Source organism: Crocuta crocuta, unplaced genomic scaffold, assembly GCF_008692635.1.
Source record: "Crocuta crocuta isolate KB4526 unplaced genomic scaffold, BGI_CrCroc_1.0 scaffold352, whole genome shotgun sequence".
Classification (NCBI taxonomy): domain Eukaryota; kingdom Metazoa; phylum Chordata; class Mammalia; order Carnivora; family Hyaenidae; genus Crocuta; species Crocuta crocuta.
In genome coordinates, this window is record NW_027532169.1 from 4,662,859 (window position 1) to 4,680,873 (window position 18,015).

The following is an 18,015-nucleotide window of genomic DNA, read 5'->3' on the forward strand; positions in this document are numbered from 1 at the left end:
CTATGTGTGTGGTTGCTCTCTCCCCATACTCTTTTCTCTCCACCTCCTGGGCTCTTGTTCCTTCTGGGGAATGTCACAGAGATACTTTGTGCTCGAGGACGGAATCCTTCAATATGCAACGACCCGGCAAGAGGTGAGTCAGGGCCTCTGCCGAGAGCTGGGGGCTGAGGGCTGAGTTCGGGCCTAGAATACTCTGAAGAGGCAGGGGGTTTCTGGAATCCACCACGGCAGGGTCCAAATCCCGGGTACACCACTTCTGGATGTGGGGTCTCCGGCAAGTCACTTCCCTGGACCTCAACTCCCTCACCTCAAAGATGGAGAGAGTATGGTCGCCCACTTGTATGGTTCGTCTTGGTAAGGGCCCTCAGGACAGTGCCTGGCACAAAATAAGTGCCCAGGAAATGGGACCTTTATCATCTTTACCCTTGTCTCATTCTCATGCTGGGAACGGGAACTGAAGGCCAACATGCTCAGGATCTCTTTCTGAGAGAGGGTGCTTCCCTCCTCAGCCTTGGGGCTCCCGAGATTAGTTTTCCTTGCTCTGTGACTCCCTTGTTCAGAGTGTGGGTGTTCTGTGCACAGGAGGACAACTGACCAGTCCCTGCTGATCCTGTGACTTGGGCACAAGGGTGAACCTGCTGCCTGGCCCTTGAGCCTTGGGTCGCCTCAGGGAGATGGTGACTCTGTGGTCCTGGGGACCTAAAAACAGTCCCATTTTCCCCTGCCAACCATCTGCCCTAGATCACCAAGGGGAAGCTTCATGGCTCCATTGACGTCCGACTGTCCGTTATGTCCATCAACAAAAAGGCCCAGCGCATTGACCTTGACACTGAAGACAACATCTACCACCTCAAGGTGACATCCCTGGGAGCCAAGGGGTGGCTTGGGCCCCAGCCCAGCAGAGACACTAGGGCATGCAGGAGAGAGGGGCAGGGGCTGAGGGTCTGTCCCTGAGGGTCACAACAAGGGAGTTCCCATCGTATAGCACAGCCAACAGCAAGGCCTCTCTCTTGGTTGGTACATGAACAGGCCCAGAGCCAAGGGCTTAGACACCTGGGGAAACTGCCCTGCCGCCCCGCAAGGAGCCTTTGCACAAGCTGGGGACGGCAGGGGGAGGCTCTGAGAGCTCTGACTTCTTGCCCCTGGGATGCAGTCCTTCTTTTCACGCCTCCCTCCCCGTCTCCATCCCTTCTGCAGATCAAATCCCAGGACCTGTTCCAGAGCTGGGTGGCCCAGCTGCGTGCCCACCGCCTAGCCCAGCGCCTCGACCTGCCCCGAGGCTCGCTGCCCGGCACCACTCACCGGAAGGTAAGGGAGGTCCTGGGCGGGGACTGGTGACATGGGGATTCAGGGGTGGCAGCTTCAGGAAAGTACGAGATCCAGGGAGGGGTGTGCTGCCCTACCTCACCCTTGACTCAACCCACAGGCTCCTGGTGCCCAGCTTCCGGCAGCGGGCAGCGCTTCGGCTCTCCCTGGAGTCGGGCCTCGGGAGAAGGTGTCTTCCTGGCTGAGGGACAGTGATGGGCTAGACCGCTGCTCTCATGGTGAGGGGCCCCTCTGTGGGCAGGGCCCGTGCTGTTGGGTCTAGGGGGTGCCAGCAGTCACGAGGAGGGGGGACCCTTACCTCCAGCCCTGCCTTAGGGAACCTGAGCTGACAGAGGAGACAGCCTCGGCCTCCAAGCTGACCGGGTCTACTCGGGCCTGCCCTGGGGAGCACCAGCCTCACTGGGGATGGCAGGCCTTGTGCCTCAGTCACATAGACAGGACTGGGGCCCCGGACTCACAAAGAAGAAGATACAGAAAGCCAATCGGGGAGGGGTCCCGCAGAGTAGTGCCAAAGATGGGGTGTGCTCTAGACCCCGTTCCTGGAGTCGGCAGCTGAGACGTTGGCCTGGGAGAGGGAAGTGCCAGCGAGTGGGGGCAGAGAGTCAGGGCCACCCCCACCCCGCGGCCCCATGCAGAGGCGGCAGAGTTCAGGTGTGTTATGGGGACCGAGGATGCCAGCCCTCTCAGGAAACCAGTTTGAGGCCAGACCAGGGGTGGGAACTGGGAACTGCTTTGGCGCCCTGCTGCTGCCGGGTGAGGTTCCAGGAGGGGGAAGGGAAGCCGGGGGACAGACCCCGGGGCGCCCGGGCAGTGCTGGGAGAGGGACGTCCACGTTCATTCTTCCCGCAGAGCTCTCTGAGTGTCAGGGGAAGCTCCAGGAGCTACACAGACTCCTCCAGAGCCTGGAGTCCCTGCACCGAATCCCCTCGGCCCCTGTTATCCCCACGCACCAGGTGAGGGCCAGGGGCGGGGCCAGGGCCCTGCCCGGGGGACTTTCCTGCTTGGGGCCCTCACCCTCGCCACTTCCCCGGGACAGGCCCCCAGACCCCCTCAGGTGCTGCGGGCTCCTGGAGAGCCGCGCATCTGCCTAGCCGACCCGCCCCCCGTGTCCAGACCGCCTCAGGGTTGTCCCTCTGGCCTTCTGGAGTGACCCCTGCCTGCCGTGCCCACGCCTCTACTAGCGTGCCATCTTCTTCCTTTGGGATGGCAGATGTCCCTGCGCCCTCCTCCATGGCCATCGTCCCCTGTCCCGGCTTGCGCGGTTGCTGCCCTTCGCCCCACCCTCACCTCCTGCCTTCCACTTGCCAGGCCTCGGTGACGACCGAGAGACCCAAGAAGGGGAAACGGACCAGCCGCATGTGGTGCACACAGAGTTTCGCCAAGGACGACACCATTGGACGGGTGAGGTGGGGTGTGGACCCCACGTCGCCGGGTTGGGGTGCCCTGGAGGTGGCCGCCACCTTCGACTCCTCCCCCTCGCCCGCAGGTTGGTCGTCTCCACGGCTCTGTTCCCAACCTCTCTCGATACCTGGAGTCCCGGGACCCCTCAGGCCCCCGCGGGCTGCCTCCTCCCGACNCTGCCCCACAGTGCACAACTCCCTCAGCAGTGTCCTGGCTGCCCTCACCGCTGAATGGGACCGACTGAGAGACCTGCACCAGGGTTCAGAGCTGTCACGCATGGGGGTGAGGCTCACGGATGGGGGAGCGCGTGGGAGGAAAGGGCTCGAGGCTGAGGACCGCATGCCCGGGGAAGAGAGCAGAGCTGGCTCTGGGGAGAGAGGCAGTCTGTGCAGGGGGCAGCATGGTGGGGTCGGGCGGGGAGGGCTTTGTCCTCCTGGCTTCCTGTCCCCTCACTCTCTCCTCGCAGGTCTCTGAGGCGACCACTGGCCCGAGGCGCCTCCACTCACTCTCCATCTCCTCAGACACCACCGCAGACTCCTTCAGCTCCCTGAACCCTGAGGAGGTAGGAGCCAGGCTGGGCCGTGGGGACCATTTCTCCCGTACTGCAAGGTTGGTCTTCAGACACAGAAATCCTAGCTCCAACCCAATTCATGTGACGTTGGCAGCGGCCTCACCTCGGTCATTTCTGCCTTGCCAGCATGTGCTGGATAGCTTATAATTTTTTTTTTTTTTTTAAGTAGGCTCCACACGCAGGGCCCTGAGATCAAGGGGCTTGAATTCAGGGCCCTGAGATCAAGACCTGAACTGAGATCAAGAGCCAGACGGCTAACCGACTGAGCCACCCAGGTGTTCCAGAGTGCTTTTATGTTTTTTTTTTAAGAGTTATTTATTTTTTTTTTTTAATTTGAGAGAGAGAGAGAGAGAGAGAGAGAGAGAGAATCTTAAGCAGGCTCCACTCTCAGCACAGAGCCTGACTCACAGGGCTCAATCCTATGACCCTGGGATAATGATCTGAGCCAAAATCAAGAGTTAGACCCTCAATTGACTGAGCCACCCAGGCTCCCTTTACTTAATTCAGTCCTACAAGGCCACGATCCTTACCCTCAAGTTCATGGTGGAGGAAACTAAGACTCCAAGAATCTGAGCAATGGGCCCAGGAACCCCCAGTTGCGGATTGGCTGAGCTGGGACTTCAGTGTTCCGAGCATAGACTCTGGGGCAGGGCTCTGTGGGTCTGAATTTGGCTCCATTGCTTGCCGCCTTTCTGACCCCGAGCCTCAAGGTCCTCATCTGCAAAGTAGGGGGTCATAACCGTACATACCGCTTTGGTTGAGTGTCAGCATTGATTGCGATAATACACACGGAAGGCTTGGAACCCGGCTCAGAGTGAGTGCCTGGGCAGTGTGCATGGCTCTTCTGGAACCCACGTTTCCTTTCTCCCAGGCCCCAGTTCACCTGCCACACCCTCGTATCCCACCACACTCTCCCTTCTGCGTCGTCTTCTGCTTGGCAGGCACCACACTCAGGCAGTACAGGTCCCTGGTATGCTTCCCTCTCCAGGGAACTGTCATGGCCGGGGATCCCTGCCTGACACCTTGTCCTTCCCACAGCAAGAAGCCCTGTACATGAAGGGGCGGGGGCTGACCCCCCAGCTGTCCCAGAGCAGCGTCCTGTCCCTTGCTGATTCCCACACTGAATTCTTTGACGCCTGTGAGGTTCTCCTCTCTGCCAGCTCTTCTGAGAATGAGGTGAGGTGGGTGACAGCTCTGGGAAAATGGGGATGGAGTCTAGAGAGCCTAGAGTTTGTGGATTCCCAAGTCCTTTGTAACGCCTCGGCCGCTCTCTCTGGTAACACGTCCAGACCTGTTGGGTTTGTGTGGCCCTGCTCCGAAATCTCTGCTGGGGATCCTTCCTCCAGTCTGATGTGCTTTATCCCCGTGGGGTCCCCACAAGACTGCTGCCTCAGCCCCACCCCAGCCTTTTCCTGTGAGTGGGTCAGCCCTCGAACCTGCCCTAACCCCACCCCTGAACCCTGGATCGCAGCAATGCCCTGCCCCCTTTCCCTGGTGTTCACCAAGTCCCTGCGCTCCCTCCCTGCAGTGAGAGGGCCAGGCGTCCCCTCCCCAAGATGGCAGGGCACACTCTGTGATGTCAGTCTTAGGGCTCAGACCCTCCCCTCCCCCAAACACATGTCGTCCCCCTTCCCTTCAGAGGACTAGCCAGGCAGGGTCTTGCCGAGCCCTGGGCACTGCCCATCTGCCCATCTGCCCGGGGAGGCCCAGTCTGCCCGGCCTGTCTTCTGTCCCGGCCCAGGGCTCCGAGGAGGAGGAGTCGTGCACCAGTGAAATCACCACCAGCCTGTCTGAGGAGGTGCTGGACCTCAGGGGAGCTGAGCGCTACCAGAAAGGTACCAGCTGGGTGTGTAGGCATGGAGGGGTTCAGAGGGAGGGACAGATGGTGTTTGTCCACAGCCCAGACCCCTTGGGAGGCAGTCTGTGCCGGTGACTGGTGGGGTAACAGCTTTGGATACTGACTCCAGAAGTGACCTCAGGAGATGGGGGAGGCTAAGCTGTGAGCTACAGAATGTCCCAGGAGTGGCTCCGGATGGGGGTCAGGCTCAAGCCTGGGGGCTAGCGGCCAGTTCAGTCTTCTGAGAAGACTGGCGTGGGGCCTGATACAGAGGCAGATGATCCTACCTTGCCAGTCTTTTACAGTGTGGCTTTGGACATGTCATTTTACTTCTTGGAACCTGTTCCCTCATCTGTAAAATGGGATGAACAATCTGTATCCCAACGTTGGTTTATGGAGGGGAATGGAAGGCCAGGGTCGGGGCTCCGGAAGGGCTTCTGGGCCTCAGGATTTCCAGCGATGGGAGTCGTCCAGTCTGAGTGGTTCCGGGCCCTGCCTCCCACCTAAAGCCCCCCGGGAGTTCCTCAGCAGAGTCCAGAGGGGCACTTGGGAAGGGGTGTATCTAGGAGCGCCTCGGGAGGGGCGGGGGGATGGGGGGAGCCGCTGGGCCTGCCGTGTGCCCGCCAGGTCTGGATGCCCTGCGGGAGGGAAAGTGACGTGGCCGGGTGGGGCCCAGGGGCGTGTGTTCCAGGGAGAGCTGCGGGGCCACCGCGGCGCCGCTGCCTGCCAGCGGCCAGCGGGCCGGGGGCCGACGTGAGCCTGTGGAACATACTCCGGAACAACATCGGCAAAGACCTGTCCAAGGTGTCGATGCCTGTGCAGCTCAACGAGCCGCTCAACACTCTGCAGCGGCTCTGCGAGGAGCTGGAGTACAGCAGCCTCCTGGACCAGGCCAGCCGCGTGGCGGACCCCTGCGAGCGCATGGTACCCCCGGAACTCCTGGCGGGGCTCCTCCCCGCTGCTGAAGCTCCACCTCTGCCCCGTCCTTGCTTGCAGTGGGGTNNNTCTCCCGGCCCCACCCCCACCCCCAGCGGCCCCGCCCCGCCCTTCCGCCCACAGGTGTACATCGCCGCCTTTGCCGTCTCTGCCTACTCGTCCACGTACCACCGAGCAGGCTGTAAGCCCTTCAACCCCGTCCTGGGGGAGACCTACGAGTGTGAGCGGCCTGACCGAGGCTTCCGCTTCATCAGTGAGCAGGTGTGGGCCCGGGAAAGAGGGGCCCTCATGGGTGGCTGGGGCTTCTGAGGGGCCAGGGCAGGAGAGTGAGTTCAGGGCGGATGGCTCTGTGCGGGGCCCTGGGCCACATGGCAGGGGAGATGAGGGCTTTCTGCTCCAGAGAGCTCCCTGCTGAGTGTGGGGGACGGACTTGAAATGGGGTCAGAGAAGGACTGGGCCCAGGTGTAGATAGTGTAGCATTGAAGTTTCCCGGTGTGCACTCCATGTGTTCCTCGGCCCAGTGGGGGTGTCTGAAGAGCGGACCCAGGGGCGGCACAGAGGAGCCAACGCCAGGTGTTGTGGCAGGTGGTGGCAGCAGGCTGTGCAGGGTGCTGTGAGAGGGTGGAGGTGATAGACCAATGTCAGCCATGGCGGGGGCGGGGTGGGGGTTGGTGGTGGTGGTGGAGCTGGGCGGACAGGCCACAACAAAGCAGAGTGGCTGGAAGTCTTGGGAAGAGTCATGGGCCACAGAGAATGGGGAGAGAGGCAAGGCTGCAGGCTTTGGGATACCCAAGTTCAAGTTCCAGATATGGAGCCGTTCTGAGGAGGGCAAGGCCAAGTGTTTCAGAGGCTGTGATGATGGTGAAGGAGAAGGCAGTGAGGGAGGAGGGCCCCCAGGAAGGCTGGCGTTCAGGTGGGGCATAGGAGGAGGCCTCGCCTATCACTGCTGGGGGGCTTGGAAGGCTTGGACAGGGGTCCCGGGGCTCCAGAAGGGAGTGAGTGAGAAGGGGGCATGTGAGGTCTCATGGGAACAGAGAGTGACAGAATGTGGGTGATGGCTAAGGATGACAGAGGCAAGAGACCTGGGACCAGCTGTTCTTCTGGTTTGGAGGGGGGCTGGGAATGGGGATAAGGGACTTTGGGAAGCCCTGGGGCAAGGAACAGACCCCACGGTCCTCAGGGGCAGTGTCCAGAGACCTTCTTTGCTCACCAAGGTCTCTCATCACCCCCCCATCTCGGCATGCCATGCGGAGTCTGAGAACTTCATCTTCTGGCAAGGTGAGGGGAGACGGGGGGGGGGGGAAGACATGAGGGTGAAGGGCAGATGGGGGAGGGGCCGGAACATACTCTTGTCTCATTTCTGCCATCCCTCTCCCTCTCCTTCTCCCTCTCCCAACCCAACTCCAGACATGAAGTGGAAGAACAAGTTCTGGGGCAAATCCTTGGAGATTGTGCCTGTGGGGACCGTCAACGTCAGCCTGCCCAGGTGGGTGTCCCTAAGTGCTCTGCAGTCAGGCCCAGCCCACGGGCCACCCTCCAGGCCGGGATGGCGAGATGGTAGGGGCAGGATAGAAAGGTCTGGCCTGAACCTGGTTGCTGTGGGGCAGTGTCTATACGTTTCACACCTATTTTTACAGCCGTTGTGCATACAGAAATGTGAAAAATCTTAGAACAGTAGAGCTGGAAGGGCTCACCGAGGTCATCTGACACACTGGCTTTCACACTCTTTTGACCGTGACTCACAGTATGAAATGCATTTGAGACTTCAAGTCAATACACAGACACACCCACACTCACACACAGACCCACAGAGACCTAAATTGGTGTCAGGACTGATCACAAAACACATCTGAAACACTGTCATCTAGCTCATGTCATTTTACAAGTAGGGACAGCAGCCGGGGAGGAAGAGAGCTTACCGGGCATGGTCCAAGAGTTAGCCAGAGGCCAGTCCCAGGGCAGGAAGATCCTTCAGAGACTGAAGTTCTGTCTGGCAGTCTTGATAACTATGCAAACAACAAAGAGGCTTAATGCCTCAGAACCTCGAGTCTGCTCCTCCATGAAATGAGTAGTTTAACCCCCCCTTCTTCTGGGGGGGGGGTTAAACAGGGTAACGTGTGTGAATGGGCCTACCCTGGTCCCTGGCACCCACGGGCAGGGACCCTGCCCATATTTATCCCCATGACTTAGGCAGTCAGGAGCTCTGTCAATGAATGGAGACATGTTGACTCAGTGTTTTTTGTGAGAGCTGTTCTTCTTTGTAAATATGTCATCCTTTGTGTTTTGTTTATATATATGTATGTATGTATATATATATATATTAAATATTGAGAAAGAGAGGGAGAGAGAGAGTGCATGTGTGTGTGCACAAGTGGAGGAGGGGCAGAGAGAGAGAGGGAGAGAGGGAATCCCAAGCAGGCTCCGCGCTGTCGGCACAGAGCCCAGCTCAGGACTTGAAGCGGGGTTCGACCTCATGAACCGTGAGATCATGACCTGAGCTGAAGTGAAGAGTCAGACGCTCAACCGACTGAAGCACCCAGGCGCCCTTATAAATACGTCACCCTTCGCGCAGAGGCAGAACCAGAACCACAGTGTCCCTTCCACAGACCCACCTCACGGGCATCCTGGCTCAGGGTGGCCCTTGTTCCCTGGGGCCAGCCAGCTGCCCTCCCTGGCTCTGTATCTCTCAGGTTTGGGGACCACTTTGAGTGGAACAAGGTGACGTCCTGCATCCACAACATCCTGAGCGGCCAGCGCTGGATCGAGCACTACGGGGAGGTGCTCATCCGGAACACGCAGGACAGCTCCTGTCACTGCAAAATCACCTTCTGCAAGGTGAGCGCCCCCACCCTACCCTGCCTGTCTGCCGCCAGAGGCTCGCCCTGGGGGGCCAGGAGGGGACACCTACCTAAGTCCCCCGCCTCCACCCCCGCTCCAGGCCAAGTACTGGAGCTCCAATGTCCACGAGGTGCAGGGGGCCGTGTTCAGCCGGAGCGGCCGCGTCCTCCACCGACTTTCCGGAAAGTGGCACGAGGGGCTCTACCGGGGGTCCCTGCCCGGCGGCCAGTGCATCTGGAAACCCAGTAAGTGGGGTGGTCAGGGAGGGCTGGGCAGGGGTGAGGGCGGCTATGGCATGGTCCACCTGCCCCAGCCCCTTGCCTTTCCCCCTGCCCTCCCCAGACTCAATGCCCCCAGACCACGAGCGAAACTTCGGCTTCACTCAGTTTGCCTTGGAGCTGAACGAGCTGACGGCGGAGCTGAAACGGTCACTGCCTTCCACGGACACGCGGCTCCGGCCAGACCAGAGGTCAGTGTCAGGCAGGCCCCACCCTGGAGCTTCTGGGCTCCTCCCTCTTCCACATAAACTTCCGCACAGAGTCCTTCCCTCTGGGCGTTGCCTCAGGGAGATGGGTCCCGTCTGGGGGCAGGGCTGGGCAGGGCACAGAGGCCTTGGGTTGGGGGTGGCAGTTCCCCTGACTGCCGTGTGGACGCCCAGGTACTTGGAGGAGGGGAACATCCAGGCCGCCGAAGCCCAGAAGAGAAGGATCGAGCAGCTTCAGCGGGACAGGCGCAGAGTGATGGAGGAGAACAACATCGTCCACCAGGCTCGCTTCTTCAGGTACGGTACCTCTGCCCTCTCCCCGGGGCCTCTACCTCCCAGGCTCCTCTCCACCTTCCCTACAGCCCCTTCTCGCTCTGAGTGGGGCCGGCTCTGGGAGGGGGCCTCCGGGGCCCCTGGCCTTGGCTCTGGGTGCCCACCCCTCTCCTTTCCCCAGGCGGCAGACGGACAGCAGTGGGAAGGAGTGGTGGGTGACCAACAACACGTACTGGAGGCTGCGGGCCGAGCCGGGATATGGGAACCTGGACGGGGCTGTGCTCTGGTAGCCCTGGCCCTCGGGGGCAGGAGGCCCAGGCTCCTCCCTCCTGCCTCTACCTCCCACGGACCTCCCACTCACCGCCCTGGAGACCAAAGGGGCAGCCTGGCTCTGGCTCTATCCCCTCTGCCGGCCGGAGGGGCTGCATCTCAGCCCACTGCCCACCCCTCCCCCGGTTTGGGGTGGGCAGCAGGATTCGTGCTTCCCCAGTCTCGTGTCCCCAGACAACCAGCATGTGAGACCCTTCTTGCTCTGTCATTCCCCTCTGTCCCCCTTGGGGTGCTTGGGGGAGACTCCAGGCTCTCCAGGATCTGTTCCCCGTTTAGTGCCTTCCCAGGACACAGGGGACCCCTTGATGCCCCCCAGGCTTCCTACGCCCAGGGCTCTGGCCCCGGCCGTGCAGTTGGAGTGCGTGAAGGAGAAGAGAGGCCCTTTTCTCCCGCCCTCATCCCTCCCCTGCCCCTCTCCAGAATCGTCTTCCGTCTCCCCTGTGCCCCCAGCCCAGTGGGGCTCCCTCTGCTTGGTCCTTGGCAATCTCTCCCATCCTCCTGGATCCCCATCTCCCAAACTGTAAAATGCCTGCAGCTTCTGGCTCCTTCGGCCCTGGTCCTCAAGTGGGAGGAAACTTCAGCCACAGCTCGGCGGGTCCCTGCTGTGTAGACGAGGCCTGTCCAAGAGGCGGGGAGCGAACGGACCCGGCGGGGCGCCTGGCCTCAGACCCCCTGGGAGTGAGTGAGCACGTGTGAGAGTGAGAGTTTGTGTAAGGGTGTGTGCATGTGTGTGTGTGCCTGTGTACTGCTTGCAGGCGAGCAGCGTCCCCAATGTAGCCCTGATGGCCCCTGCTTGGGGCCCGCCACTGTTGCTGCTCATTTTCGCACAGTCTGCCTCTGATTAAGGTGAATTCGCAGTGACATTCCAAGCTCCAATAAAGACAGTCCCAAACTTGGGCCTGAGACCGTTCGTTTAAAACCACATGTGTTCAAGCGCTGAAGGCTCACAGCTCCCCACTCACCTGGGCTGAAAATCCCCTGTCCTCTCTCCCTCAGCACCCACATCCTGTCCATTCTGTCTCAGGGGACTGAGCTCTGGCCTCTTCTCTGGATTGCTCCTGGCTCAGGCTGGGCCCTTTGCGACCCTTGCCTGGACTATGGCCTCAACTCCCTCCCAAGCACCTCCATTCTGATGAGAGCCTTCAAGATGATATTTTTAAAAAGAGGAAAAAAAAAAAAAAAAAAGAGATGAGGTTGCCTCATGCGTGCCTCCAATGCATCCATTGCTTCTGGGGGCCTAGAGGAGAAACCCACACTCTTCAACCAGGCTGAAGACTGTGTGGTCCACATCCCCCTCTGGCGTAGAGCGCTGTCCCCCCCCACTCGGCATCGATGGTCAGGCCCCTCCCACCCCAGATTGGTGAGTGTCCACAGAGAGGTGGGAGCGGAGGTTGGGGGGATGGAGGTTGGAAGGGACCGGGGAACAAGGTCAGCTACACGTCTCCTGCTCCCTTACCCAACCAAAGCTAAGGTCATATCCGAGCTCTGTTACCAACACTGTGTGGTCTTGGTCACGTGTCTTCGCTTTCTGTTTAGAGTCCATTCCTTCATTTGGTTTCTTTTATGTCCAAGGAGAATGTATGAGGAGGGGCCCAGGCTCATGATGTCATCAGCTGTCTCAGCCCCTCACCCCATCTCACTGCAACGACAGGCCCCCAAGCCCTGCTTTGACTTGATGGAGGTGAGAAGAGCAAGTCACGCTTTCTCTGGGTGGCAGGTGTGCATGGCAAGAACAGAGGGGACCCCGGAGCCATGGCAGCCCTTCCAATCCTAATCCTTTTCCTCTCCCCTCCCCCTCCACATTTCCACAGTTTATTTCCGGAGGGTGTGAAGTTAAAATGAATACACTCCTCCTGACACCATGTACCAGAAAGAGCCTTAACCCATTCCCAAAACAGGCAAGCTTGCACACATTCAGGTTTTTTCTTTTTAATACAAGGCGCCCCGCCCTCCTCCCCAAGGTCCTTTTCACTCAGAACAATGCAGCACCTGACAGACCAGCTTGTGCTCAACTTCCCTATGTTTGTAATAATTAGAGTTTCAAATGGACCAAATTTCGAAGTTATTTTTCAAATGGAGATAGGCGAGCCACCTCTCTGCCCACAGGAAGCAGGCCCTCTGTGGCTTCACCAACATCCTCTCCGAGGCCAGGCGCCAGCTCACTGGCGGGAAAAGGGTCAGATTGGTTTTGTTCCTGTTGAGGCATTTCCGGCTGGATGACTCTTGTCTTCTTAGAAACGCTCCCCATTGGGCCGAGGCTTGGTGGGTCATTACTGACGGGGGACTCAGGCCAGACCAAGAAGAGTCCGGAGCTGCGGCCCTGGGCTGTACTCTGTGGACAGTATGTGAGGGGCCCAAAGCAGCTGTGGGTACAGAGGATGGTGGCCACCTTTCAGCTACTGAGAAGATGGGTGTGGGGGGTCCTCAAGTCTGGTCATGGTGGGCCCCATTCTCTGTCTCTTTTTTTTAATGTTTATTTTTAAGAGAGAGAGAGAGACAGCACAAGTGGGGGAGGGGGACACACACACACACACACACATACACACACAGAAATCTGAAGCAGGCTCCAGGCTCTGAGCTGTCAGCACAGAGCCTGACGTGGGGCTCGAACCCATGAACCATGAGATCATGACCAGAGCCAAAGTCGGCCGCTTAACCAACTGAGCCACCTAGGCACCCCTTAGTGGCCCCACATCTTAACTGAGCTTGGGAGAGGTGTGAGGTAAGAATGCACCCAGTTTGTAAAGCCAGAGCTTACTTCCCTGGATGACTGAAGGTCAGAGCTTGAACATCAGGGAAATGCTTGGGACCAGCAATGGCGGCAGAGAGAGGGGGAAGCCAGGCAGGAAGTGTCAGTCCTCACCTCACATACTTCGGGCCTCCAACCCCAACCTCTCCAGACGCAGAGAAATGGTCTTTTTAGAACTTATCCATTGAATGGCTGATGGGGATGCTTGGGTTGCCAGGGGCAAAATGACCAAGAACTTCTAACCCCCAATACCCCGAATCTTCTGAATAAAGGGTGGTTTAGGGCGCATGTGCCTATGTGTTTATAATAAACCAGAGAAGGGAAAGACTGTTGAGCCAGCCAAGGAGCTAGGTGTCAAAGATAAACACAGTCAGACATTAAAGGGGTGAAAAGAGATTTTATTCAATAACCACTGGCAGTGGGGGGGAAGAGCTGAGTTTCATTCCATCTGCGCAGAGGTGACTGGGCATTCCAAGGGACAAGAAGCGGGGAGGGTGGGGGCTCCAGTAGTCAGAGAAGTGAAAAATTACAAAGGATTGCCCAGTGAAAATGCAATTAGGCACCAGGGGTGCCTGCTAGCTGGCAGGGATCAAAGTCGGAATCTATCTTCCCACAGAGACTGGGAGACAGGCCCCGTCCTCCTTGATGATCACATTTCAAAGGAATGGCTTCCAGATCCTTGAGAAAGACACTCCTGAGTGTAGGAGATACATGTATGCCTCAAAAGGACAGAGGAAGAAGTCATAATTATAAGCCCTTCAGGCCAATGCTCTAAGAAAAGTAAGTCAGGAGCCCACCATCAGGCATGAGGTGTTTGTGAGGAACCAACACTAAATTCTCCAGGCTGCATTGAGCTCTCTCAGACAGGCATTTTAAAGAGGGGCTGGGGTCATACTAGGGACATTCTAGGGACACAGCCTTATGTTTCTGGAAGCTGGAGCTTGATGCAGGGGGTTGGATGGCTTTGTTATATGCTGAGTTCTGGTGGTCTCAGGGGGACTTCAGTTCCCCCCCCCTCCTTGAGATCAGGGTGAGGGCCTGATCCCCCTGAGGCTGGAGTGGGTGTTCAGAGCAGAAGGAGGGCAACAGGCCAGCACGTGCCTCCCTGCTTCCCCTGATGGCATGTAGGTAGCTGAGGTGGAAGGTGTGGGCCACCCCCCACCCCCATGCTCTGCAGCAGACCAAAGGCAAGCAGTGGGAGCAGTGGTGGGTGCCCACGGCTCCCGACCCACACCACAGAACAAAATCCTCGGTTTGCAGAAGGGACTCCCTCCATATACACATCAGGGTACTGGAAGCATCTTCAGCAACCTCAGGTAAGTCCAAACTGTTGTCGCTTTGCCCCATTATGCCAGGACCCTGGAGGTGCTGCGTTATGTTGGTTCCTAATATGACAGCCCTCTCAAAATGATGGGTGGGCTGGGCTGTGGGAAGGGTGCGGGTGGAAGAAGCGATTGGATCGGGCAGGAGACAGAATGGGGATGAGAGTTGGATTCAGAGTCTGTGCCATCTAGGACCAAGGTGGTGAAATTCTTCAAGCATCCTCGAGAGGGCGCCCGCGTCTCTTGAAAGGACCGACTCAGGCACATCCCGAGCCCACCTGGCAGATGGCTGCACCCACTGTGGTCCGCTCAGATTCACAGGCCCCCAAGAATCTGGCAGTGTCTTGGTCCCAGCTCGGCAGTGATAAACAACAGTGCAGACACTCTCAGTCCACATTCCTGCAGATTCTCAGTGCGCTCAAGCACCGCCCACCTACACTTTTCAGCGAACACACTGGGTCAGGAAACCCCTTCTCTGGGAGACCCACGTGTCCCCAGCCACTCCCAGAAACTGCCCAGGTGGACTGGGGAGGGTGGTCAGGCCCCCTTTGCCTCCTCTCTAGCCAGGTAACGGCTGGTCAAGGACAGTGGGTCCAGGATCACTCGTGCGCGCGCCTGCCGAAGGCTTCACAAGAGAAACTTCCCCTGGGTTTCTGCTAACACCCCTCCTGCTCCCGCAGCCCCCAGAGCTATCACACAACCAGGCAGGAACGTGAAGTTGCCTCCTGGGGCTAGGATCCATGGGGCTGAAGGAATGTGCTACCGACCCCTCACAGGTAACAGTCTGGGTACCTGTAATTCCTGACCAACTGGCTTCTAGATCACAGTGCAGGTATCTTTCCCAGGTACACCCTGCCAAGGATTGTGCCTGCCACTGCATTTACAGATGCATGACAGCTGTGGGGGTCAGCCATTGGCCTGGGGCCAGGTCTCCGTGCACTGGCGGGGAGCCCAGAGGAGTGAGAATTCTAAATTCCAACCAGGCTTTTCAGGTCATAATGATATTATATTTCGTGAAGGCTGGAAGACAGGACATGTTTTATGCTGTTAGCTTGGTTTGTAATCTTTAAGTATTTAACAGGATGTATGGGCCCATGTTTGTACTCCTGTCCTGGGCCTTCCAAATGTTAGGGGCAGGGAAGAGAAGATTCCTTACCCTATGCTTTTGAAGATTATGGGCGTGGGGTCCACCTGTGGCCTCCTGGGAGGGATGAGATTGGGGACAAGAAGGAAGCTAGGCCAACGCTTGTTTGGCAAAGAAGTCTTGGCTGAAGTGGGAAGCCATCTCACCGAGGAGCCCAGGAGGTGGGGACCGCAGGTCACATTTGCCCTCTCTCCCTCCTGTCATTTAGCAAGACACTCCAGGCACAGGGTAGCCTCCCTCCGCCTCCCTGGGCCCGCAGAGGCCGCCATACTTCTGTTCCACCATCTGCCAGGCAGGGTGGTCAGGGAAGAGCACGCAGGAGAGAGTCGGCTGAGGCCTTGAACTGATCTAGCTCTGCCCTTTCTTCCCCTCCTGTTTCCCCTCCAGGAAATGGGCATAATCATAATAGACCAGCAACGTCAGGGGTTTCTGTCCTTTATCAGAGGAGAGCGTGGGACTCAGCATTGTCCAAGCACTGGAGTGACCAACAAGGGTGACTTTCAAGGACATGGGCTAGTGTCACCACTGACTCTGCTGTCCCCACCGGTCCCCCCTTGCAGGCAGGACCTCCTTGAGAGAGGGAAGCAGAATTGAGGGTGTGGGTGTGCAGACACCAATTGGTGCCCTAAGTTTCCCAATACTTTTGCCAAGAAAAGGGTACAAAGCATCTCCCCAAAATGGTGAGGGGGTTCACACGTCAGTCCAGGGGGAGGGTAACACCCTTCATCTCTGTGGTCCCCTCGCCATCAGTGCCTGAGACAGAACCCGGCATCCTTCTGGCAGCTGACTGTCCCCCTCTCTAGTTAAGGAGTGTCGGGCTGCGGGAGCGCCTGCCCCACCCGCCTCGCACACACTGGGACACCTGGCTACCAGGAAGTCCGGGCTGACAAACGTGAAGGTCCAGGGGCGGGACAGGGGCACGAGCCCCCAGGCATCGCCTCCAGCGNTCAGGGCCCCCCTATCCTGGACGGCCTCCCCCAACACAACATCCTCTGTTACTCGCCTCCTCCATCTCCATGGATTTGGGACGTGTCAGGGGATGAGTATCTGGAAAGGGTGTCTTGGCTGAGCGGAGGATGGAGAAAGGGGAAGCACGGGCCGGAGGAGCCCCATGGTGTGACAACGGGCCGCTGGAGGCCAGGATATCTGAAGGCAGTATAATTTAGGGCCGCGTGTCTGGAGAGGAGGTGGTGACCAAGTTCTCTTTCTAGGTTGTCAGTTTCTCCTTGTACTTCTTTAAAACGACATAGCACAAGTCTTTTGTTTCCCCCCTCCTCGCCCCGGTTAAAAATAATGCACGCTCACCGTTGGACCATTAGAAAATAAGAAAAAAGATGGGGCGCCTGGGTGGCTTAGTCGGTTAAGCGTCCGACTTTCGCTTAGGTCATGATCTCGCGGTTCGTGGGTTCGAGCCCCGCGTCGGGCTCTGTGCTGACTGCCAGCTCAGAGCCTGGAGCCTGCTTCAGTCTGTGACTCCCTCTCTCTCTGACCCTCCCCTGCTCACGCTGTCTCTCTCTCTTTCCTAGAAATAAATAAAACATTAAAAAAAAAAAAAGAGTAAAGCAAAAATACAAATATCCCATATCCCAGGGACAGACTTCTTTCTTTCTTCTTTCTTTCTTTTTCTTTTTGAGTAATCTGACACCTAACATACTCCCAACCCGGAGTTCAAGAGTGAAAACTCCATTGACTGAGCCCCCAGGTGCCCCCAGGGGCTATCTTTCAATCATTAACATTTTCTTCCATAAATATTATATGATCACACCGTGTGTGGTTTTGCACCCTACATCAGGATCATGTTCCCAAGTCATAGTCTTCAAAAACATGATTTTTAAAGTATGTGGAATATTCCATTGGAGAGTAAGAGGCTTTGACTTATAACCTTTAAAATATATCATAGCAGTGAAGGTCCTTGAATCATTGTCATCTGAGTTTTTAGGTTAAATGACTGAAAATGGAATTATTGTGATCTCATGCAGTGGGGTTTCAAGTCTGGCTGAACATTCTATTGCTCAGAGACCAGGTTTTACAAAAGACCATGGCCAGAGTGGGGCCTGGGTCTTGATTTTTTTTTTAAGTGTTATCTTCTCCCAAGGTGTGGCTTCAACTCACCACCGAGAGATCAAGAGTTTCTCATGTTCTACTAACTGAGCCAGCCAGGTGCCCCTGGGTGGCTTAGCGGGTTAAGTGTCTGACTTGGGCTCAGATCATGATCTCGGGATTCATGAATTCCAGCCTCCTTCAGATTCTGCGTCTCCCTATCTCACTCTGCTCCTCCTCCCCTCATGCTCAGTCTCTCTCTCAAAAATGGACATTAAAAAAAAAAAGAAAGAAACAGGGCACCTGGGTGGCTAAGTCAGAAAACAGAAGTTGGGGGGGGGGGGTGGCAGGTAGCACCTGGCTGGTTCAGTCAGCAGAGCGAATGACTCTTGATCTCAGAGTACTGAGATGGAGCCCCATGTTGGGTGTAGAGATTACTTAAAAAAAAAAGGGGGGGGGCTTTGAGAGGTAATTAAGTGGTAAGGGTGGAGTCCTCATAGATGTGATTAGTGGGTGGCTCAGTCAGTTAATTGTCCGCCTTCAGCTCAGGTCATGATCTCATGGTTCCTGAGTTTGAGCCCTGAATGGGGGTCTGTGCTGACATCTTGGAGCTAGGAGCCTGGAGCCTGCTTTGGATTCTGTGTCTCCCTCTCTCTCTGCACCGCCACCCCCTGCTTTCTCTGTCTCTCAAAAAATAAAACATAAAAAGAAAATTAAAACAATAATAACAGAGAGAATAGATTAGGCAAGTGTGCCAAAAGCTT

At 57.4% G+C, this 18,015-nt stretch overlaps 1 protein-coding gene across 1 annotated transcript in view; it reads left to right on the plus strand.

The window, feature by feature from the left end:
• Positions 1-10,056, plus strand: part of OSBPL7 (oxysterol binding protein like 7) — a 10,647-nt gene extending 591 nt beyond the window's left edge. Inside the window, 20 exon segments of the mRNA XM_077776826.1 lie at positions 80-133; positions 742-855; positions 1,198-1,308; positions 1,427-1,544; positions 2,176-2,279; positions 2,635-2,727; positions 2,813-2,906; positions 2,909-3,009; positions 3,194-3,289; positions 4,337-4,474; positions 5,040-5,133; positions 5,812-6,059; positions 6,195-6,332; positions 7,286-7,349; positions 7,479-7,557; positions 8,762-8,906; positions 9,010-9,154; positions 9,252-9,378; positions 9,568-9,690; positions 9,848-10,056. Of these exon segments, the coding sequence (XP_077632952.1) occupies positions 80-133; positions 742-855; positions 1,198-1,308; positions 1,427-1,544; positions 2,176-2,279; positions 2,635-2,727; positions 2,813-2,906; positions 2,909-3,009; positions 3,194-3,289; positions 4,337-4,474; positions 5,040-5,133; positions 5,812-6,059; positions 6,195-6,332; positions 7,286-7,349; positions 7,479-7,557; positions 8,762-8,906; positions 9,010-9,154; positions 9,252-9,378; positions 9,568-9,690; positions 9,848-9,956 (2,295 nt within the window). The 3' untranslated portion in view covers positions 9,957-10,056.
• The last annotated feature ends 7,959 nt before the right edge of the window (positions 10,057-18,015 follow it).